Source organism: Montipora capricornis, chromosome 9, assembly GCF_036669925.1.
Source record: "Montipora capricornis isolate CH-2021 chromosome 9, ASM3666992v2, whole genome shotgun sequence".
Taxonomy (NCBI): domain Eukaryota; kingdom Metazoa; phylum Cnidaria; class Anthozoa; order Scleractinia; family Acroporidae; genus Montipora; species Montipora capricornis.
The window spans coordinates 12,002,520-12,026,182 of record NC_090891.1 but is presented as its reverse complement, the minus strand read 5'-3'; the positions used below and the strand labels follow the sequence as shown (position 1 = coordinate 12,026,182).

At 36.2% G+C, this 23,663-nt stretch overlaps 1 protein-coding gene across 4 annotated transcripts in view; it reads left to right on the top strand.

The window, feature by feature from the left end:
• The window catches only part of LOC138017028 (structural maintenance of chromosomes protein 1A-like), a 168,754-nt gene that overhangs the window by 129,572 nt on the left and 15,519 nt on the right, over positions 1–23,663 (top strand). For 3 of the 4 annotated variants that reach the window (XM_068864233.1, XM_068864234.1, XM_068864236.1), the window contains exons 20-40: positions 119–270; positions 3,190–3,385; positions 4,607–4,675; positions 6,346–6,435; positions 6,575–6,618; positions 7,388–7,478; positions 8,190–8,220; positions 8,336–8,421; positions 8,807–8,884; positions 9,279–9,362; positions 9,636–9,692; positions 12,389–12,529; positions 12,666–12,740; positions 13,602–13,714; positions 13,816–13,923; positions 14,083–14,143; positions 14,234–14,287; positions 14,361–14,410; positions 15,705–15,779; positions 16,044–16,113; positions 17,476–17,529. In XM_068864233.1, the coding sequence (XP_068720334.1) occupies positions 119–270; positions 3,190–3,385; positions 4,607–4,675; positions 6,346–6,435; positions 6,575–6,618; positions 7,388–7,478; positions 8,190–8,220; positions 8,336–8,421; positions 8,807–8,884; positions 9,279–9,362; positions 9,636–9,692; positions 12,389–12,529; positions 12,666–12,740; positions 13,602–13,714; positions 13,816–13,923; positions 14,083–14,143; positions 14,234–14,287; positions 14,361–14,410; positions 15,705–15,779; positions 16,044–16,113; positions 17,476–17,529 (1,779 nt within the window). The remainder of the gene's footprint in view (positions 1–118; positions 271–3,189; positions 3,386–4,606; positions 4,676–6,345; positions 6,436–6,574; positions 6,619–7,387; positions 7,479–8,189; positions 8,221–8,335; positions 8,422–8,806; positions 8,885–9,278; positions 9,363–9,635; positions 9,693–12,388; positions 12,530–12,665; positions 12,741–13,601; positions 13,715–13,815; positions 13,924–14,082; positions 14,144–14,233; positions 14,288–14,360; positions 14,411–15,704; positions 15,780–16,043; positions 16,114–17,475; positions 17,530–23,663) is intronic. The other variant, XM_068864235.1, reaches the window with a different exon arrangement.

Sequence of the window (23,663 nt, the reverse complement as noted above, 5' to 3'; positions counted from 1 at the left end):
GGACCAATACCTGTAATTATACTGTGCATTTCCTAACCATTGAATTCCGTGGTATCAACCAACCCTTTAACAGGCATTTAAACTTCATGTAATATGTTGATGTTTGTTTTTTCTTTAGAGAGCCTTGCAGTTTGCATGTGCCAACTCCCTTGTGTGTGATGGAATGGAAGAAGCAAGAAAGTTAGCATTTGGAGGTGCTGAAAGAAAAAAGACTGTATCCTTGGATGGAATCCTTTTTCAAAAGTCAGGTGTCATTTCTGGAGGTGTTAGGTACTGCAGTTTTCATTGTAAAAAGGTCATAGCTCAAAGGAGTCAAAAAATCCTCCTTAACATTGGTCTCGCCTGGAATAATTAACAACTATTCACGGAAGTAGAGGTCTTCGCGGCTCATTAAATATCCGTGACTATCCACTTAACATTGGTCTCGCCTGGAATAATTAACAACTATTCACGGAAGTAGAGGTCTTCGCGGCTCATTAAGTATCCGTGACTAGCCACCGACACTGAGGTGAATAGTTGTTTTGGTATATACTAAAACAGTGAGATAATATAGCACAAAAAGATGATTTTAACTTATTTGTCCCAGCAAAGATTACAACATTTTCTGGTGCAATTTCTGCGCGAATTGTTCGGAGCTGAATACCAAAGGATATCTGGAGTTTGAGTTGCCAATCGCACATGCGTGTTCAACGCTATCCACTGTTTTAGGATATACTACTAATAAATATTATAGTTTGTCTACTATTTGTTACCAGCTCTTCTTTCCAGATTGCATTTGTTGATAAGTTGTCAAATAAATTCAGTAACAACCCAAAGCCCAAGTTTCCCTCTGGTTGTTTGGCATTTATGTGTGTTGATCTATGCTGCTTACGTTGTATTTCAATAGAATGCATAAAGCCGCATCCACAAGAGCACATTTTTGTGACAATTTTTATTTGCCCGCCTATATGACAATTTTCACACATTTTCTGTGACAAGTTCATTTGCTGAAAAACTGGCATGCCAGGTTTTAAGTGGCAGATAAAAATTGGCACATGTGATAGTTTGGTTGTGTGCATGACTCAACACAGAAAATATGGCACTATCCGTTAGTGGGTAGTAGTGTCCAGGCCACTTTTTTTGCAACCAAGATGGCAGCGTCAACGCAAGGTTGGACAGATCGAGCAACCCTTGTTAGAGGCGTTAAAAACTCGAGAAAACCTTTCAAATACAAAATGCGAGAGTTATAAAAATACAAATATTAAGAAGAAGCCTTATGACGAAATAGTAATAATATTGAAAAAAAAAAAATTGTGAAGATATTGACTTGGCAGCAGTGAAAGGTAAAACTGAACTTTTGTCTTTGTAGTCAGTCCTGTGCTCGTTTCAGTTTCTTTTTCTTCTTGAGTATCCGCTGGTCAGATTCATTTCTGTCGCCAATGGATTAACACCGATTTAACATATCATTTGTGCAGTGCACATGTGCAAATAAATTTGCCACAGAAAAATTGTCACATAAAAATTGCTCATGTGGATGTAGCTTGAATATTACCACATTTACCTGTCTGTAAGTCGACCTAAGTGTCCGCAACATACAGCTGTTTCGAGAAAAGTTGTCCAAAAGAAGCATAAAAGCATACGTGACTATGCCGAAATGCATTATCATAAACTGTCAGTTTGATTCAACAAAAACATGACGGCAGTGCTATTGAAAACATCACTTAGAAGTACATACTCGTGCTGTGTTACTGACATTGAGATATGAGCGAGTTTCAAAATTCAGTCAAATGATCCAGGCCATGAATTAGTAACAGAGGGTTAGGATTCACAGAGAGAGCAAGATTCCGAATAACTTTAACCTTGCTTATTTTATGTCATGTTTCGCAGAGAAAGTTTAAGGTTAGTAACAAAGGGTTAGGATTCACAGAGAGAGCAAGATTCCGAATAACTTTAACCTTGCTTATTTTATGTCATGTTTCGCAGAGAAAGTTTAAGAAATGTACCATAAATCATCGTTTTTGCTAATGAACCCTTTTGTTTTTGGAGTTGTTTTGGTATTGTGATAGCAGGAGAGAGCTTAAACATAAGTCTGCGCGTACTGCCACTTATCAACGCTATACCATAAGAACTCTTTCATCCAAATAGCTCGCCATAGTAGGTCTTCACTGTCTGGTCGTGGCATCTTCGATTTTTGGCGTTCACAACATATTGAATACTGACCCATACTACCTTTCGGCATTGTCGCGAACGCTCTTACGCTTCTTTTGGACAACCTTTCTCAAAACAGCTGTATACACGGGCAGTCAAAGAACCAAGTTCCAGCTAAATAATTTGTTCACAACTGGATCTAGTGGACGCAGTGGAACAATTTGGCTTTTCATTGCACAAAAAGAGATTTAAAATGTAACAATAAGGAATTCCAGTTGAAAGGAAAAAGGATTTTTACAACTTAAAATGTTGAAGATACTCACAAGTACTATTTTGAAATAGAGACCTGATATTTTCAGTCATTAAAAGCATTTCGCTCAGGCAAGACATCTCTGTTCCTTCAAATACAGACGAAAGGGCGTGCACGCATTGTTGCTTACGTTGAAACAAAGGGAAATGCTGGTTGATAATAAGTTTTGTTTCATGCCTTGCTGATTATAATGTTGGAAAGGTCGTTGTGTTTGGTTTATGAGTTGTTGTTTTGTTTGTCCTGTTGTCCAAATTTTACACTTTCATGAGTTCGATTCATTTCCAAGGATCCTTCAGCTTCAGTGTTTTTGATCTTGTTCTCTAAAGCCCCTTCTATCCCTGAACTGAAAAGGTTAGTTTGAGGTTTGCATGTTCGATTTTTGTGAGGGATTTGAAACCCAAGAACAAAATGTCCACATATGCGACAAGTGCTGAACCCACTAAAACGCTTGGTATTGAACTTCGTGTTGAGACTTGCTGTGATTTGTTGGTGTATCCCAGGCTTAAGGTCTAAGAAATACAAGGTTAGTATCACCTGTAAACATTTAACTCTGAAATTGGGAAAATTCCTTTTCAAAAACGGGGGTCGATTTATACACAGGTAAATACAGCATTCAGCACTAAGTTATGTTTAATAACTCTTCTCGGCCTCATTTATGACTTAATGGTCGATATCCCAGTTTCTGCTAAATGAATTCACGAATAAAGTTAAGCCATTAGAATTCGTAACAATTTCGAGTTGATTTTGCACAGTGATCTGAAAGCCAAGGCCAGACGATGGGATGAAAAGCAAGTAGAGGGATTAAAACGCAAAAGGGATAGCCTATTGGCCGATTTAAAAGATCTATCAAAACATCGTCGAAAAGAGCCAGAACTGCAAAACTTGAGATCTCAAATTGATGGCCTTGAACATCGTCTAAGATACTCAACAAAGGACAAAGAAACCACGGTAAGGCAAGGACTTCGCAGTCATTATATCAGAAATAATGGTACCCTGGCGTGAGTTTCTCAAAAGACAAAAAGCAATTCGTGAAACTTTGATCTGCTGCTTTTGAAAAATTGATCTTTGAACACGTTTTCGAGATCAGTGAAAACGAAACAATTGCCAAGTTTCATGAGCAGAAACTCAATCCACATACGATCCCGGGGCGGAGAGTTGAACCCGGGTTGCAGAGGTGAAGGCACTGTTGATAACCACTAAGCCATCCTTGGTGTTTGCTTACCTTTGTGTTCCAGTACATTATGTCTTTTCGGCACCCTTCAGGGAGAGCAAACTCGAGTACCCTTCTAAACTTTTTGTGGCTGGAAAATCCAGTTAAATGGTTAAAATACTCTCTTCACTGTCTCTACCTCACGCTAGATTTCTCAAAACAGTGATGGAGAATCTGTGTTCACAAGTTATCTCAAAGTCTGATTGAATGGAAGGGGAAACGAAGTTCTTCCTACAGGTTTCATCGTATTCTCCTTCTCCCTCAGATGCTGTTTCTCTTTAATTCTGATTCTAAGACAGCATTCATCTCTTTAATCTTTCTTGTTTTTTCTGGCAATGCCTCTCAGGTTTTTTTTAGTCCAATTAAAAGTTGACGGGGAAGACCCCAGTTTTCAGATTCCTTTTAATAGCATAAAAGTCTACGAGATCTTTTCAAAAGTGGGCTGAACAAAGTTTCATATGTTTGGTGACTCTAAAATCCTTTTTCGGGCCCTTTTTATTCTAGATATCCAGACCTACAAGATGTGGGGAAGATTAAGTTACAAATCTGAAGACCGAAATATTTTTATAAGTACACTGTCAATCGATCAAATTACGCACTTACCTTAACGACTTTTATCCTCTGGAAAGCCATGCCATGATAGCTCTTCCATTGTTGAATTGTTATAGCAATCATAAGCACTACAGCTGTGTACCATGCCAAAAAACAACGGAAGAATTTCCGTAGAAAGAAGAAGAAGGAGAAAAAATCTTTATGCTTCACTGATTCACTGTGCAATGCAAATCTTTGTTTACCCATTACACATCACGTGATCAGCCTATGACATAAGACTCAAAAGAAGTCTATTGTTACGCGGTTTAAGCACAGTGAACATTGTTGGGCCATAAGAAGTGTTTTAAAGTTTTGTTGAAGAATTTTGGAGAGAAAGATTGCTTATCATTGGCGATTTATATTTGCAGGAAAAACAAACATTGGGAGATATTTCTAAGGATTTAAAGGTTATCCAGAAAGAACTGGACAGCTTAGAGGTACAAGCGCTTTGTAACAACTGAACAGGATGGTATTAGGCCCGTTTTAAACGTCACATTTTTCATGTGCCGAATCTAATGCAAATGATCGAAAAACAAGAGATTTTTCTCATTTGCATTAAATTCGGCACATGAATGTGACGTTTAAAACGGGCCTTAGATGAGAGAACCTTACCTTAAGCAAAGTCAGAAATTGTTGTCATTGCTGCTGCAGGTTTAAGAGATTATTTGGGGACTGTGCAACTGTTGAAGTTGTTCGCTTTTAAGGTGATTCCCTGGTTTTGCATTGCGCAACCCTACTGCACATTATATAATTTCTACTGTTATGCGCATGCGCATTAGCTTGCGCACATTGATAAAATGGTGGATTTTCATTGACGCCTAGCTTGATCTGTCAACGAATGGCAATTTTCTCCAGAACGAGTATGATGACCCTCATTTTTTTATTTCATATTTTTGCAAAAATCTATGGCCAGTTTTTTGGCAATTTCATAAATTTCTACGGAAGGAGCCATTATGAGTCAAACAGCACACACACACTCAAGTTAAATCCATTTTGGAGTGTTAAGTACTCACACAGTTTTCAAGTGTGTATGTTAATTAACTGTAGAATGACAGTAGGCTCTGCATTATATCATTGATTACATTAATAAAATCGAGTTACATTTAAATTTGTCCAACAGAGATACGTACCTACCTTGGGGATGCTTCTTTTGAGAGACTGACTGACTCTGCGGTTTCCTTCTGCCACAGTGATAATAGGGAGTTTAAGAAACGACCACGGCTTCGGCAACGACAACGCCAAAAAGCAGTAATATAATTGGTTAAAAGAACCAAAATGATCATGCTGCACGTGCTTCACACATTTTTGAACAATTCTCTCCCCAACTCGTCAAAACGTGATAATAGGGAGTTTAAGAAACAACCACGGCTACGGCAACGACAACGCCAAAAAGCAGTAATATAATTGGTTAAAAGAACCAAAATGATCATGCTGCACGTGCTTCACACATTTTTGAACAATTCTCTCCCCAACTCGTCAAAACGCGATAATAGGGAGTTTAAGAAACGACCATGGCTACGGCAACGACAACACCAAAAAGCAGTAATATAATTGGTTAAAAGAACCAAAATGATCATGCTGCATGTGCTTCACGCATTTTTGAACAATTCTCACCCCAACTCGTCAAAACTACTACAGTGTATGTAAAATGACCAAATTTAAGATTTGACGACAACATGGACAAACTACAGTGAATTTTTCAGTCTCACTCTTTACTTCAAATCCATCCGTACCAATCCAGTTGTAGGACGCTTAACCCATATTGTATAATGTAAACAAGATGGAATAATCATGAAATACTTAAAATAGCTCAAACTTATATTTTAAAGTGACATTTTCGTTGCCGTAGCCATCATGATTTCTTAAGATTCTCTAATATTACTGGGTAGGCTTAACCATGAGTGCCAAGAGATGCGTTTGTTCTTGTACTTTCTTATGATCAGGCTCAAATCTTTGCCATAGATAATAACTTGATAAAGTGTGAAGCAAGTTACAGATTAAACAACGACATAAATGTAACAGATCTTAAATTAGGATTATACAGGAAACGAAGTTTTGATTTACCCCTGAGTAACTTAATAATGCTACCTTTTACTTTATGTTTCAGCCAAAAAGAGAAAAGCTGCTGCTTTCAATGGCTGCACGGAGTGAAGAGATCACCATCACAGAGAAGAGAATGAACAGGGTTGAGGATCAAGTAAGTTATTCCTTGGTTTTAAGAGCATGCTATGAGGAAAATTCATGGCTTTGACCCTGCTTGTTGGACGATACTGCCATCCATCAATTGCCAATCAGGGTTTGGTTTTTTCACTCTTTTCACACTTGCTTTGTAACAGGTTTTTAGAGCATTCTGTGAACAAATCAATGTGGATAATATAAGGTAAACTATAATATTTTTGTAATCTGAAATTATATATTTGTAATATAATATAATATATGATATTATATACATGCATGTTATTTGCCATCTGGGAGGTCCATATAGCGAAAAACTGTACATGTAACTGAGCTTTTTCAAGACCGAGGTCACAGTTTCTTTGCTATACAAACCGACCCTTAGCTGGTAAATAAGTTATTCATTTTTCCTCTCTCTCTATATCTCTTCCTCTCTGAAATCACTTTTTTAATTAGGGAATTTAAGAAACTGCGACAGCTACGACTCCCCTGCCGCCACAAAAACGTAATATCATTGGTTAACAGAAGAATCTGAGCGGTCCTCTGCATAATGACAACGTGAAATCACCAAATTTGAGGTTTTGACATCAACATAAGCATGCAACAGAGAATTTTTCATTCTCTATTTTAACTCTGAAACCGCTCGTACCATTTTATTTTTAGGATACCTCGCCCATATTGTAGGATGTGAACGAGACTGAATAATCGCGAAAGACTTATGTCAACGGATTTGGTGTAAAAAAAAATTGGAAATTTAAGGTCATCACACAAGCTAACGCAACCAATGCGAGGATTTCGTCCGCTGTGTGCGGGCTGGATGAGAAAATTCTGCCTGCTCCCGGAACCAATCAGATTGCAGGATATGCATTATTTGAGCTATGAGCATCCACTAATTAAGCGCAGTAGTTTAATAGTAATGCGAAGATGGGATTCAGTTAAAAATTTATTGCTTAATCTTTAATTTTGTTCCAAAGACAATATGAAGAGAAGCAACTCAAAGCTCAGCAAGAACGAGCTCAGCGCAGATTAGAGTTTTCTAATCAGGAGTCTCGCTTAATGAATCAGGTCAGTAAATAACTTGACATCGTGCGAAGACCATTTTAGTGGCTTCATAGCTCAGTTGGTTAGAGCGTCTCACCGGCATCGTGAGGTCATGTCCGTTTAAGTTCAGAATTTTTCAGGCTTCTCTACACAATTGCTAAAATTGCGGTCATAAATGCGAGGATCTTAGATTCACGTGAAGAACACAACAACTACAACTGTTAAGAATCCCAACTGGCTGGAGGCAAACCAGTTGGCTATTTACAAGTGCAACCGGGGAATTGAACCAGGGACTACCAGGATCAAATTCAACGAGTGGTCAGAGTGGGTCTTGAACCCGGGATCTCCGGATCTCAAGACAAGCGCCCTAACCACTGGGCCACACTGCCTCCAGGGATTCCCCATTGTCAGGAGTTAATAAGTGCTCCTGTATAGATAAAAAGGGTTAAACTTCCCTTTGAACCATGCGTGTGACTTGGAGCAATCTCTTCTCCTGTTTATGTACGGCCCTTGTGGGAAATGATCCTATACACCAAATATCCTCGTACCTAGCACCTTAGTGGGAAAATGGACCCAAAAACTGAGGAACAGAGTAACAAATCTACAAGGTAAACAGGCAAAGAACTATTCTTTAAGGAGAGGTGGGTCCAATGCTTCAGAAGATGTGTTATACATGTAGTATGATGTAGCCCTTCAGATGTGCAGTTTTAAGTTTATTGAGTGATCTTTTTATAGCTTGAGTATGAGAGAGGCAGAGATACCAAAGGTAAGAAAACCATTTTTTTTACAGTCAGTTTCCATGAAAGGGTTGCGTGTATCGAAACTCAAGGATTTCTTTCTTCCGCTAGAGTGTTTTATTAACATGGAGGGGCTTTTTTCAGCTCAGCTTAGGAAAATGGAGGAAAGCATGGCAGCCGATGATGTTGAGATTGAAAAGCTCCGAGGAGAAGAGAAAGAGAAACTGAAGGTTGGCATCATTTCATCATAGGTGTGGTGGTAGATTTTGTCTGGTTTGATGTTGATGAACATGCCTTTTTAATTCATTAGATAATATGTTCGCTTCTATTGCAAGAGTTATTAACAAGAGACCTCTGGAACATAGTACAAACGTCGTGAGGTGGATTCATCTTCATGCTAACTTGATTAAAAGAGCTATGTGATGTTCAGTCACAAATTTCCATGAATTTTTTCATGTACACAATAAAAGTGATATACTCACAGGTGACATGTCATGGTAATTTGTGTCGTGTAGTAACCACAAGAAATGCAATACAGTACTGGCTTGGTAGTTACACATGCAGCTGTATTAACGTTGGTTGCAATGATCTGTAGGAATTACTTATTTTTCTTAGGTTATCGAGAGAGAAACAAGTGACTTGGAAAAACTGCGCCTGGAGAAATCAGCAAAGAAGGCTGAGATTGATGAAAAGGTTCATAAGAACAGAGTTCATGTTATCTTGTTTGAAATATATCAAAATTTTGAAGTAAAGCATATATTTTTGTACCTTTTTGTATGTCACTTTACTACTATTTCTTTCTTTTTCTTTTCTTTGTTTTTTAATTTTGATTTTTGGAAGTGATAAATCAGAGTACATGTATGGTACAACAAGTTGGCGTTAGTGGATGACTTTGAAACATAACGCTAATTCTTTGCATGGAGTCTGGGTAACTGGTTTGGGTGGACAGACCAAGACAATCGCCGACATGTTTGTCTTGATCTGTCTACACAAACGAGTTACCCAGACCCTGCACAAAAAATTAGTGCTTTTCCCCCGTTCTATCCGTTCGTGGAAATTGAAAATCTGGTTTTTGTTTCTTTGATAGGACCTTGAGGTTAAAGAAGTAAAGAAAGGGTTGATGCATCATGTCAGGGATTTGACTGCTCTACAAAAACAGTTGACTGCGATGGTAAACTCAGTAGCTTATTCACATCAAACCATATGTAATGTAAACTTTGACATTTTGCATCAAGCACTCTTGGATTTTCAAACGAATTACCTTTATAATTAAAATAAATCACATCAATTTGACGTTTGCACTTGAAGCATGGATCGTTCAAGTTTTCTATTTTGCAGGTTCCAATTGCATCCCCAAACGGTTTTAAGGAGTTGGGCTTTCATTCATTTTCGATATCCTGTTACTGATAAATATTAAAACCCATGATAAATAATTGCTACACAGGAGACTCAACTGGAACAAAAGAGAGCAGATCGTCACAGTTTACTGAAGTCTTGCAAGGTAAAATAACGTTCAATGATATCTCGCTCACTTATTCAACAGCCCTGTTGGTTTAGTCAGGGTTTGTGCTACTCCTACCCTGCGAGCAGAGTCTCTTTCGATCTTCCTAGATAAGTCGGGAAAAGGAAATAGACTCTGCCGGCCGGCTCGACTTTCTTTGATTTGCCGCTCATCCAAAGAAATGGATGAGTCAGTCCAGTTTTGACTTGTCAAACCTGTTTTTTTTTATTTTGTGCGCATGATCAATCCCACGCGTCATCAATATTTTTTAAATTTACAAATTACAGCATGACAATTTTTAACTGTCTAAATTCCCATGAGTATTTCCTCCGTATGTCGGTTACAGAAGCTAGTTTACCAGAAATGAAAAACCTATTAATTTTCTCAGTAAAAATTGAAATGGCAATTTAAAAACTTGAACTATCTTGAGGAAATGATTCCTTGGTTGTCGTGTGTTTGCCAGAGTTGTTCGAAAATATCCGCTACTGTTTGTTTTGGTTTTGTGGATTTGCGGTAACTAGTCACGCGTGACTGACTCCCGAATACGTTTGAATTTTTAACGCATGCTCAACACGAAATGTCGAGCCGGCTGGCAGAGTCTATTTCTTCTTCCCGACTTATCTAGGAAGATCGAAAGAGACTCTGCTCGCAGGGTATGGTACTCCTTGAAGTCCTTGAAAAGCCCTGGAATTTAATTTTGGACTTCAAGGGCGCTTGAAAAGCCCTTGAAAAAAGGGATTTTGTGGAAAACTGCTGGAAAACTCCTTAAAATGTTTCTTGGGTGAAAATTGTTGAGATTGCATCATGCTAAGTTAAAGAGACATTTCAAAAATTGAGCCCAAAATTGACTATCAGGAAAACATTAAAACCAAAAATTAAAATGCCTTTGCGTGCACTTAACTTGCAGGATGTGTTAAGGAATGTCAAGGTAGACTTTTTTAGCAAAGAAAACAATGAAACACTATGTATGGCAAAGCAGTTTTCTCATAAAGACTCCTTGAAAACTCAATTCTCTGTTCTTGAAAACTCCTTGAATACTCCTGGAATTTTATAGGCAAAATCGAGCATGAACCCTGTTTAGTGGAATAATAGAAATGATCCACAGTAAATTACAGTTCAATTCCCAAGAGAACCTTTTTCTCCTCTTACTTAAACTTACAAAGTAAACACAATCCATATAGGTTTATAAATCTTTTTAATTTAATTGCGATTTACCGCATTAAGTTGGCAGCTAGTTGGGAGAAAATATATTCTCATATTGGGCGGAGTCCTGAAGATCTTAATTCATGTCAAGGAGGTAAAATAAGTTTGATGTCAAAGTATCGAAATATTTCAATAATTAGAATTGAACGTGAACTGAATTCATGCCGATGCCAGAGCTCACGTGAGCAGCCCATTTCAGTGACATGATGTAAGCAGAACTATGTAAACTGTTTGTAAACCCTGCTCAAACTACTCAATATGGTACTCGCTCCCTTTATTACTCATGTTGAGCAAATCACTCCCTTTTCTACATTTCATCAAAATATACTAAAAGAACTCTATGATTGACAGTTATAATGGCGTTATTGATTCTTAACTCGATTAGTTTACCAACTATTTAGGTGTCCCAAACTCTACACACACAAAAAATATTTAGTAGCTTACCGTTCTTTCTTCTCCTTAGTACTTTTTCTCCTTTTATTGTTACATAGGAATTGTGAATTGTTGTGATTCGTTTCTGTTCTACAAGATGTGTATCCACGATTTTGTTGTAACACTACTGTAAATTGTCATAACCTTTATGTTCATAATATTCTGTTTGAGTTAAATAAAAATTGACTTGACTTGAATTGGAAGGAGACAAGATATTTGATATATGAGAGACATTTTGACCTTTAAAGATTTTTGATCACCTCAGTTATAAACGTTACTCAAGCCGGAACGAAAGGAAAGCCAGGAGCTGGTTATTTTGTGTGTTGGTAATAAACCTGTTTAGGGAATTTTTGTGAAGGACATTCTCAACGCTTGTTAAGTCTCAGAAAATCTTGATGTGCTTCTATCCGCAGTTCAAGTACATGTTTTTATACAATTAAGTGTCGCATCCACATCCTCTACAGGTGTAATACGACTCAGTGAACTCACAAAATGATCAGTGCCCAGCTGGCTCTCTAGCTTAATAGACCATTTTACAGTTATAGCTAGGTGACCCTGCTGTGATACAAACCTTTGTCCTTTTCTAATGCTACTGTAGTCTAATTAGAATCACAACAACACAATTTACATGATAAAAGCAATGAGGTCTGTATCAATACAAGGTCACCGCCAGCCTCGCAGCCATTCATAGGCTAGGTCACTGTGCAAACAACTGTAAAATGTCCTATTAGTAGAGTACTGCACAGGTATCGCTGTGGTCATGGGTTCACGTCCCATTCAAGCCTGAAATTTTCTGGTTTGCCTTTATTCAGTCATAACTGCTATGATCCAAAATCTTAACAGTTTAAAATTGCTTCAAAGTTGTCATACAACAACATCTGGTTCAAACAAGACCATATCGATGGGATTTAAAGGTATGAATAGGCCCATGTCGGCCCTGCATTTAATTGGCTATTGCTACTTATTTTCTTACTGCACATGTTGGTCTGACTACAAGTGGTTTTCTACAGTTTTCCAGGCTTTAACAACTCACTAGGACTTGCATTGTTTGTATTTAACAGATGGAGGACATCTTTTTACCTTTCACGAAAGGGGGAATGAATGACATTGATCTTGGAGAAGCTTCTTCTAGTCAGCCGGAGTCATCAAGTCAGGACCAGGGCGAGTCCTCATCAATGGATGTTGACAGCACAAGCACACAGGTCACACCTTGAATGCAACCACGCAAGCTTACCAATCATGTGCCTTACGTTTCCAATGGAATGCTACGCTTTAGGAAATTATTCCCAATATGTAATTAAGATGGTGTTTCATATATATCTTTTTCGTTTCTGATAGGGAGCAAAGACCACCTATGAAAGAGAGGCTAACCTGGTTATCGATTACTCTTCTTTAAACAGGAATTTGAAGCAGGTACATGTATGCATTACACCTGGGGAAAGTGTGTTTTCCCCAACCATTTACCAACATTTTGATTCAGGAGGCAGCTTTGCTCCGTTGTTTTCTTTTCTGATTTTGTAGATGCGCTGCGATTAAATCTCTGGGTTTGTCTTTTAACTCCATCATTCTTTGAAAATAGCCAATTGATTTCCTCCTTTTAGTTTTGTTTCTATACTTTTGTTGTGTTGATTTGAAATGCTTCTTTTACACATGGGCTACAACCTTCAAGGTTGCAACATCACCTGGTATAAATAAATAAATGTTCTTTACTTTTCCTCACTCGTAAGGCCTAAAAGTATTTTGAAAAAAATGTGGACAGTTACTAACAAACTTAGTACGTAATGGGTACCAATATCAGGTTGTGAATTTTAACCGTTACTCTACGGCAGACTAGCTCAGTTTTTGAAAAGAACAGAGAACAGAGCAAGAATACTGAATAGTGGCCTAAAACTCTGATATCTAGTATGCCATTGAAATATATGGGAATTGAATGTTCCCTTTTTGAGATGTTTGTTAAAAGTAGCAACCGACACTCATGGTAGAGCTGTCTTATTGTTAAATGAAGTCTGGACATGTTGTGGTGAATGTTGCTCTAGCACTTTATTTGGTTCAGAAGAGGAATAGGTCATAGTGCAATCTTTGGCTGTTCTGTTTATCTGTTGGCATAGTGAACCAAAGGAATTAGTTTCCTGAGTCAGTATTGAAAAAGTAGGGAAAAATTCTCTAAACTAGGTAAAAGGACTGTCAAGGCTTATGAAATGGTATAAATACCTTATTTTTTAATTATTTCTGTTACCACTGCATGTTGAGGATATTACTCATTTTTGGTTTCAGCTTGAAGACCCCAGTGAGATCTGCAATATGATGAACGAGCTTTCAAATAAGGTGACAAAACTGCAGACTACTTTACAAAGGATTCAGGCTCCAAACATGAAGGCGCTTGAAAAGTAAGAACCACCACCAGTATCTCTGTTTTTCAGGAAATAGTGCTGGTGCTCGGATAATGCGAAAGGCGAAAACATCTCACTCTCGAAATTTTGCTCTCTAGACTTGATGGTGTGAGTAGCCGTTTTCAGGAAACTAGTGCAGAATTTGAACAAGCAAGGAACAAGGCAAGAAAGGCAAAGATCGAGTTTGAAACTGTTAAAAAAAATAGGTGAGTTGACTCGGTCAGCGGTCACTGTGGTTGTTTGATAAACCAAATTCATATTTTATCAACTGTACGGATTGTAATACTTTTTGCTAGCATGTGAGTAGAGTCTTTTCTTTTGAAAAGGATAGTTACTGGAAACTTCCCATGTCATATTTCTGGTAGGTACGATCGCTTCATGGATGCATTTGAGCATGTTTCCCAAAGAATAGACGACATTTACAAGGTTAGTAAGTCTTGTGTTGCGTTGTTCTTTTCGTTTTTTTTTTGGTACATGACTCAAGAAAATCTCATCTTTTCTTGGTTTCTTTTGTAGGAAATTGCTAATAATCCCAGTGCTCAAGCTTTTCTTGGACCTGAAGATGCGGAGGTTCGTTTTATCAACTCTTTCAAGACCATTTGAAACAGCCCTTTCGTTAATTGTCTTGTTTCCGTGGTTTTAGGAGCCGTACCTTGGAGGCATCAACTACAATTGTGTAGCACCAGGAAAAAGGTTAGGAAATAATTCTGCAATAATGAATATACTACAGAAATAAAACCCTAAACAAGGCATAAGGGTATTTTCATCATCAACTGGGGTTCGCTCAGCAGTGTCACCCGTCTCAGGGCCATTCCATCCAACGTGAAATATTGTGACTTCATTATACATGGTGGTCCTGTTTTAAAGTGCGTTTGGTGTATTACACTGAACCCAAGTGGAAGCTTGGGAAATCTTAACCTGTTCAACTTTGAGAGTTCGTTTTCATATCCATTACAAAACAGGGTCTGAAATTAACTTTTTTATATGGGCGACAACTGGCGACTGGATAAAAATTTTCAGTCGCCAGATGGCAAATTGTGGTCGCCAAAAATTTTCTCCTGAAAATGCACGTTTTGAACTTCTTTATGGAGACTAGAAAGCAACGACCGCGCGGTCTTGTGTATGTCTCAAGCATTATTTTTCGCTTTCGAAAGGGGACATTTTCGAGAGAAAATGTACCCGACCTGGAATGTAAATGAAGAAGTCCATCTGCCCATTTGTTTAAAATTTCAGCCACGGAAACACCAGTCAGGTTCTGTCGCACACAAGCCGCCATGTTATTACTGTGCTACATTCCTCGCACGAAGCCCTCAAATCTCTCTACTGAGTCGCAGTTTTTTCGCCCGCAATACGTATTTTATGAGAAACCGCAAAAAAACTTGGTGGCTTGCGACGTTATGGAGACCTATGGAGGTAGTTAACGGGAAAACTCCTTTCATTTTTATTTCAAAAACATCGGCAGAATAAAAAGTAAGACACTTGTTGACAAACGGCTCTGAACTTAATAGTAGGTCGCCCACTGGCGACCAACTGTGAAATTCTGGTCGCCAGTACTCAATTTTTAGTCGCATTGGCGACCAGGAAGGCGCAATTTCGGACCCTGCAAAAACCTGGAAAGATCTCCACACAGGTCAACACTTGGGTGACTCAACCCTAATATGTAACACCCTTTCAGTATCAGTTCTTCTCTACAGTAGTGGTGAGAACACTCACCTCCCACCAATTTGGCTCGGGTTCGATTCCCAGACTCAGAGTCATATGTGGGTTGAGTTTGTTGGTTCTCTACTCAGCCCGGAGAGATTTTTCTCCAGGTATTCTGGGTATTCTGGATTTTCCTTCTCCTCAGAAACCAGCATTTGATTTGATTTCTGTTAATTTGTTGATTTCAGTTTACATTGTCCCCAATTAGTGCTCCAGCACTAGAAGACTAGACACTTAAATAACGTTCTTGTCCTTTTTTTCTGATGTCATTTTTGTTGTTTCACAGGTTTCGGCCCATGGACAACTTATCTGGTGGTGAAAAGACTGTTGCAGCTCTTGCTCTTCTATTTAGTATTCACAGGTATAAATCGTCCTCACGTATGGCATTGAGCAGCAGGTGGTTATAGTCTTAATTCCTTTTACGCTACATGTTTTTGTGCAGGAAGACAGCAATTCACAAATCCTCTGCAAGTCGATATTTCTGTCATGTATTTCATTTATACCTTCCTGTTTCCTAACTACACACTTCTTCCCGTGGCCATGCAGTGGTTTCTGTTTCTTTTTTTTTTCCCTTTGTGGTGAAGCACACAGGCACGTCCTCTCAGATCCTTTTGTATCCTTCCAGCTACCAGCCTGCACCATTTTTTGTCCTGGATGAAATTGATGCTGCTCTCGACAACACCAATATAAACAAGGTAAGATGCTGACTCAGTTTGGTGACTATGGGTGCAATACAAATACTACAATTTTACAAGTAATACAGAGATAAGGTGACGTTACTGAACATGATCTGCAGCTGTGTTTCGAAAATGTCAGTGACGTTTTAATAAAGTACCAAGAGTAATAATGTACTATAGTTTGGGGCAGGCATTATTTACAGTGAAGCTTTTCAAAATCCATTTTCAAAATCTGGCACTGTATGTCAAGCTAGTGTTTTTGGCAGCACAGGGGATGAAAAAAACGTTCCTTCGGAACGAAGGAAGCTTGGTGCGATGAAGGGAAGAACTTACCTGAAAGGTAAGCAAATGGAGCACATTATAAATACTTTTTACAAATTTTTTTCACAAATGTTATTAAAGTGGGATGTTTGGGGCCGTAGCGTAGCTACATTAAGGTGACTGCAGCGCTAAGCATAGCTTAGCTTTAGTCCCTTAATGGCCCAAACTAGCATGTTAACAGCTGTTTACAAAAATCTGTTTCTCACCCAGTGTCCCCAAAAACTAGATACAAAAACTGTTTAAAAATACAGAATCGCTGCTCATAGACTTTTAGATCGTGACACTTTGTATGATACTTGAAAAGTATCATTAAAAAGTGCCACGATCTAAAAAGCTTTATCAACTGTTAGCCCCAAAAACTATAAAGAGAAAAAAAGTTACAGCCTTGGTATATTGGAAATCTAAAAAAGTTCTAGGCCGCGCAATTTATAAAAATGAAATCCACAATCTAAAATCCAAATCTGTTCACAAATTTAAAAAAAAAAACAGATGCAAAAACTGTTTTATAAGATCTTTTTCCCAATCTGCTTCTAACTGTTTACAAAAACTGTTTTCAAAATCTGTTATAAATACTTTATACAAAATGTGATTCAAATACTGTATAAAGCATTCTTTGATTTAATATATTAATTGTTTGCAAAATTTGTTTTCGGAATTTGTTTTCAGAATCTGTTTTCAGAATCTGTTACAAAGCGAAAAAATATGAGGAAAGTTTATGAGTAAAGTGTGTCAGTTAAGTTTGTCATCCAGATTGTTTCAGGCCAGCACAGCTGTGTCGTGTCGTCATTACTTTTGTTTTTGTTAATACAGTCGATACAGTCTTAATACAGTTTTACAGTTTTATTATTTGTTTCTTTATGATTTCACTTAAACTCGCATGATTTAAAAGATTGTTATTTTCATGGTTTAATGTAAAACTTTTAATAGCTGATTTTTGTTGATTATGTCCATATTTAAAACTATAAGAATTCGGCCCAGTTGAAAGGAATTGAGTGATTACTTTAGCTGATAATTCATCAGTTAATTCACCAAGCATATCATCTGTTTTGATATTTTTAGTTCCATCGTCGATGTGTATTATCGAATCTGTGTCAAAGTATAACATCTCTTCTTGTAAGTAGTCAAGTTTGGCATGTAGCATTAAATCTTGCGTGACTTGTTGTGATACACGCTATGTTAATGTTAGTGTTATTTGAATTGTCAATAAAATGATCTTTGAAATTGTATGTCATTTGAACCATATCGTCGTTAACAAATTGAATATTGAAATTTGACGCAGGGTCATCCAGCAATATCTTATAAAACTCGGTAGGTTCTGTGGCATATTTTAAACATAATTTTGAAATGCTTCTTAATCTTAATGTCCAGTGTGTTTTTTATCTTATTTTTGAAAATATCTTCTTCATCCTTTGTTTTAAAGTCATACTTACTTGATTCTAATTTAATTTTCATGAACCTTCGAATATAACCTTTGAATAAATCATCACTTGTTTCATTAAAATGTCATACTTCGTATAACTTTAGTATTTGATAACCTTTAGAAATCGCTTTGTTTACTTCATCTGTTGTCCAAGTTCCTATAAAAGGTGTTTCATTATTATCATGAGAACAATTATTTTAGTTTCTTGTTTCAGCACGTTCTTTACATAATGTGAAGATCAATTTTTCGTGATTATTAACTTTTAGTATAAATACACAGGTAATTATACAAAATCACTCACTCTCATTGGCTCACTATCTCGGATTATCAGCCAATAATCACCTTTACGGATAAAATGGCTGCCAGTAGTTGTTTTGCCACTGTAAGTGAAGATGATTTCTCGTGGAAATGTTTTTTTTTTCTCTTTTTTGAAATAATCACCTGTGTATTTATACTAAAACAATTCTTCTTTGAGGTAAAACAGGATGATATAACTTTTTTGGGGCCAAAACGTTACATTTAATTAATCCATACCATGTTTTATTATATTTATCAGGATTGAATATTTTTGTAGGGTGGCCGATTCGATATTTTTTATAATATTGAACTTTTGTATATAACGAACAAATATCAACGTATTGTCCACATTCATTTTTTTTTTTAATTGTATAAAAGTTTGGTTGCGTTTGTGTGGCCACCATAAAAAGCATCTCTTGGATTTACAGTACTGTGCAAAAGTAATGATAGCGAATTTCGTCGAATTTCGTGCTTTGTTCTCAACGAAATTTCGTCGAACTTTTGCTTTGGAGACATGCGAAATTTCAAAAGGTCTAACGAAATTTCACCGAAATTTCGTTTTGCTTTGGCGAAATTTCGGAAAGTGTAACGAAATTTCGCGGAATCTTCGCTCTGGAGGTGTGCGAAATTTCAAAAGGAGAGATGAAAAATTTCATTCAAAATGCGTGCAAAATTTCGAAAGGTGAGACGAATCTTCTTTCAAAATGCGTGCGAAATTTCTTTTTTCCAGAGAGAACTACAGTAAGTTTCGACATTGGTAGTGTGATGGCTGCCCTGATCTTGGCCTACAGATGTAGGTCTTGAACATAAATAGGCATGTATCATATCATATTTTGCAGTTTTCGAATTGTCGTTAACTGCGAATAGTTCGTAGTTATGAGAACATGGAACGACCTGCAACCACCTCAAAAGATTCAACAACCACTCACCAACAATCGAATGCCTCTTTAAACAAGCGAGATGACAATACGTCACGCATATGAAATACGTGACCGGAATAAAACCTCCAGATCCCCCTAGAATCTTATTGTCAACCACAATACTAGCGCTGCAAGATAAGGATAAAGCAACCTCTTTGAACTCGTATTTTGCCACTATCGGTGAGAAGCTGAACAATCTGCTACCGCCCCCAGTCACTACCCACCCAGTCCCTGACGGTCTGGCACTTGGAGAAGTACCCCAACTGTCCGAGTTCCATCTATCTGAAATCGCAGTGAAAAATTATCGTGTTTAAATAAAGGTCTATCTATCTATCTATCTATCAACCACGAGAAACATCGAGGTAAAATAATAATAATGTTGTCGAGGTGGTTGTTCAATTTTTTGAGGTGGTTGTAAGTCAATCCATGTTTTAGTAACTACAGCGAACAGTTTATTTCGGTAATATTGTCTGAACACAAAAGTTTGCAGTTTTTTTTTTTTTCAATGATATTTCTTGAGTCTCATTGTTTGAGCGAGAACGATATTTCGCTGCAATCTGCATTTTGAGCGAAATTTCGCTGCACTCCGGAAATGATATTTTTTCCACAAGGTCTTCGGAACGCTTCGGAAATACACATCTCGCAAGTGACTTGCCGACGCGTTCGAAACAAAGAATTTTTCCTTGAAGTAAGAAATAACTAAACGTTAGCAGCGCGCCATAGAAACTTTGATAAACAATTATATGGCTAAAGAAAGAGCATTTTACTGTTTGAATGAACAATTTGTGTCAAATATAACCAGAGATATGATTTTTTCCCCAAGGTCTTCGGAACGCTTTGGAAATAAACATCTCCGAGTGATTTGCCAACGCATACGAAAGAAAGAATTTTTCCTTGAAGTAAAAAATAACTAAACGTGAGCAGCGCGCCATAGAAACTTTGATAAACAATTATATGGCTAAAGAAAGAGCATTTTACTGTTTGAATGAACAATTTGTGTTAAATATAACCGGAGATATGATTTTTTTCCACAAGGTCTTCGGAACGCTTTGGAAATTAATTAATTGTCAAATTGAAGTGTGGTTCACTAATAAAAATTTGTTATCTGTAAATGCGAGACCAAACTGCAGGAAAAATAAACAATTAATACTAAGCAATGACACCCGCTTATTTTACAATAATTCCTTTTTATTAAAATCGCGGGAAAAGGACTGCATGAACTATCGATGTCTTTCAACACGGACTGCCATCAGTGAACTGTTTTTTTCTTTTCCCTCAGTTTGCATTCTGCATTTTGTGACCCTCGTGTAATGACTACAAATATTGAACGAAATTTCGATCTCCAAATGAGATTTTCGTTCGAAATTTCGTTTGAAATTTCGCTCCCACTTGGGAAATTTCGAACAAAATTTCGAACGAATTTTGCCACCTCCAGCGAATTTGCCAAGTGAAATTTCGCACATCTGCACGAAATTTCGTTAATGGTGAAACAATAGAGGCCAGCGAAATTTAGCCGAAAATTTGTTCTCCTCGAAATTTCGCAGATTTACGAAGAATTCGAATTCGAAATTCGACGAAATTCGCTATCATTACTTTTGCACAGTACTGTAGAGGATCAACTATTTGTTTGTTATAATTTTTGACTAATTTTTGGAAATCTTGGAAATTTTTTAGTTGACAATCGTATATTGAAACATGTTTATATCATGTGTATATACTTTCAAAAGTTTTTTCATTTAATGTTCCCATGTCTTTTTGATTTTTGTTGTTTATGATATTTGATTGATACCATGTTGTGCAACCATGCCAAAAACACTCATAGAATTTCTATACAGTATTTTGTCACAATAACCATCTACTTTGTATATTTGATTATTTGTTGTCAACTGTCTTTCACCACAATTTAAAGCATGCTGTATTTTTATGTTATTTTTAGATGCAATATAGTCTAGTCACATGATACAAGTTTAACTGAAATTGTCTGCTTTGGTATATTCAGTACAATAGCAATATTGTTTTTTTCAGGCATATAATTTGCATGATAAATTGACATACAAAATCTGTTATGTTGATTTCTGTATTCAGATAATTGGCGAATTTATTTACATCATTTAAGTCATTACCATAGTCATTTATTTCAACATGTGCATCTTCATGTAATTTTAATGCTTGGTCTTTTTGTTATTTTCTGGATTTGTTAAAATCATCATGAAGTTGTGATTTTGTCCAACTTTCAGGTCTTAGATTAGCATATGCTGTAACAATAGCCCTTGCTAGGCAAATCGTATCATGATTTTTTATTGTAATACAATTTTTGCTTGGTGCTGTATCTTTTGACAAATATAATCGACCCAAGCCACTTAGGGTTTTTACACTTTGTACTATAATAATTATTTTATACTCTTCTAATGTGATGTGCTTGTACTCGAGAATTTTTATTAATTCATTGATCTGTCTAACTTGAAAGCGTTGACTTTATTAAATTTTGTTGATATAGCGTTTGGTAACTTTTCATTTTGACCAATTCTGATTCTGTCATTATCGTTCAATTTTTGCCAATTTTAACCTTTTTTATTAGTTCATGAAATATTATATATATCTCTATCACCTTCCAATGGTTTTAAAATTTTTTATCTTAAATTCTTTTTTAAAAGAATTGAATTTCTTATTTTGAACATTTAGTGTACTTATGATTTTGAAGTTTTTCGGACGTTTTCATTTTGAAATATATCATCATCAAAGTTGAAAACCAGGTTGTTTTTAGCTGGGCTTAATTTTTCGATTTGCTTGTGTTTTGTAAATTTTATAAAGATTTAATCTGTTTTTATATTCTTGGATTGCTTTATTTGTAGTGTCATCATATTTGTTTACATCACTGATTACATGGTCTCTTGATTTTAATCTTATAAAATCGTACGAATTATAGCCAAGTACTTTTGCTTTTTTACTATATACGGTTTTACTTTTGAGTACTTTAAACTGCATTTAATTTGAAATTTAAATTTCAAATTAAACATAATTGTTTTAACTGTTTATGCTGTCTTCGAGGCATTATTGTGGTGTTTTTTGCTTTTAAGATGCTGTGTTTTACTGGCTAATTTATAGTCCTTATTGTAAACAGGGCATATCCATTGCTTATTAACCATATATTTAGTTTTACTTTTTTTATTAGCTTCTTTTCTATCTTGGTCGTTTTTGTATATTGGTTTATGGCCTCTAGTCTCAACTTTCATTATTTACAATTACTATATATTATTTTATTTTTATATGTATTAATAAATTTTATTTGGTCTTTTTTGGTGGAAATAACATGAAATCAAAATATTCTTGGTCAAATCCAGCTGTAAGCATGTCTTTTAGCCATAGATTTGTATTTTTGTGAATACGAACGGAAAAGTTAGATCCATTATTCATGTAAAATTCAATTCTAAATCAATTAAGCTTTTTATCAGAATATCAGCTTGTTTTTCAGTTAGCTTATAATTACCATGGATTATCGGTTTAATGATCCAACGATATTCTCCATATTTAATTTGCTTAGTGAAAAAATCATTTAACAAAACTCCAAATAAATAGCCAGAAATAATTATATCTTTGACTGCTGCCCTTTTAAGCAATTACAGTAACATATACTGTGTGGTTTTGCAATATATGTTACATAACATTGCTATTTTACAAAATTGTTTTTGCTTTTTGAAACAAATCCAAATCACAAATAACTTGAATAGTTACTATATGGTCTTTAAATGTATCGTATATTCTTTTGTTAAATGGAATGTCACTTTTGTGATATAAATTAAATACAAGCTCAACCCGCCCAATATGAATAACAAGTTCATTCTTATCATCATTTAATAATTTCTCTTGAATTAATACATCAATGATTTTTTTCTACAATTGTATTGTCATCAAAATCAGCTTTAATCATTTTTTACCATTTTTCGGTGTCAATTTCAGAATCAGAATCATTGATATGATTTTCATTAATGACTGATTTATTGCTACTCATAATACATTAAAAAGAAAGTATTTTTTTATACCATTTTTCAATTTTGAGTGTGTTTAAAATAGCGAGAACCAATCGTTTTTCATATATCCCTCAAATCCCCTATTGGCATCCAACTGTCTAAGTCATCGCTATATCCTTTCCATTTTACCAAAGCTTGTTTCTTTTTATAATCTCTTCGAATGACTTTATCAATGCGGAATACGTCCTGATTGTCTTTTAATAATTCGGGTCCATAAAAGGATCCTGTTTTTTTATCATTATCTAAGTCCATTAATTTGGAAGTGATTGGATTCGTATATTGGATCTTATCAATAATTTGTGAGTATCTCTTCTGTCCAATTTGGTGTATAACCTTTGAATGTCTTTCTTTTATATTTGCTTATCCTAACCTTATCACCTACTTTAAATTTTGGTTTCTGTTTTGATGTTTCCATATCACCATACAGATTGAAATATACTAAACCTTCATTCTTTTTCTTTGAAGCCTCAACAAGTGTCATTTTTAGCGGAGCTCCGCATGTGGAGCACCATTGTTAAAAAAATATGGTAACCCATCGATGCGAGAAATCTTGGTTTTATAGCCATCGGTGTCATCAACCAT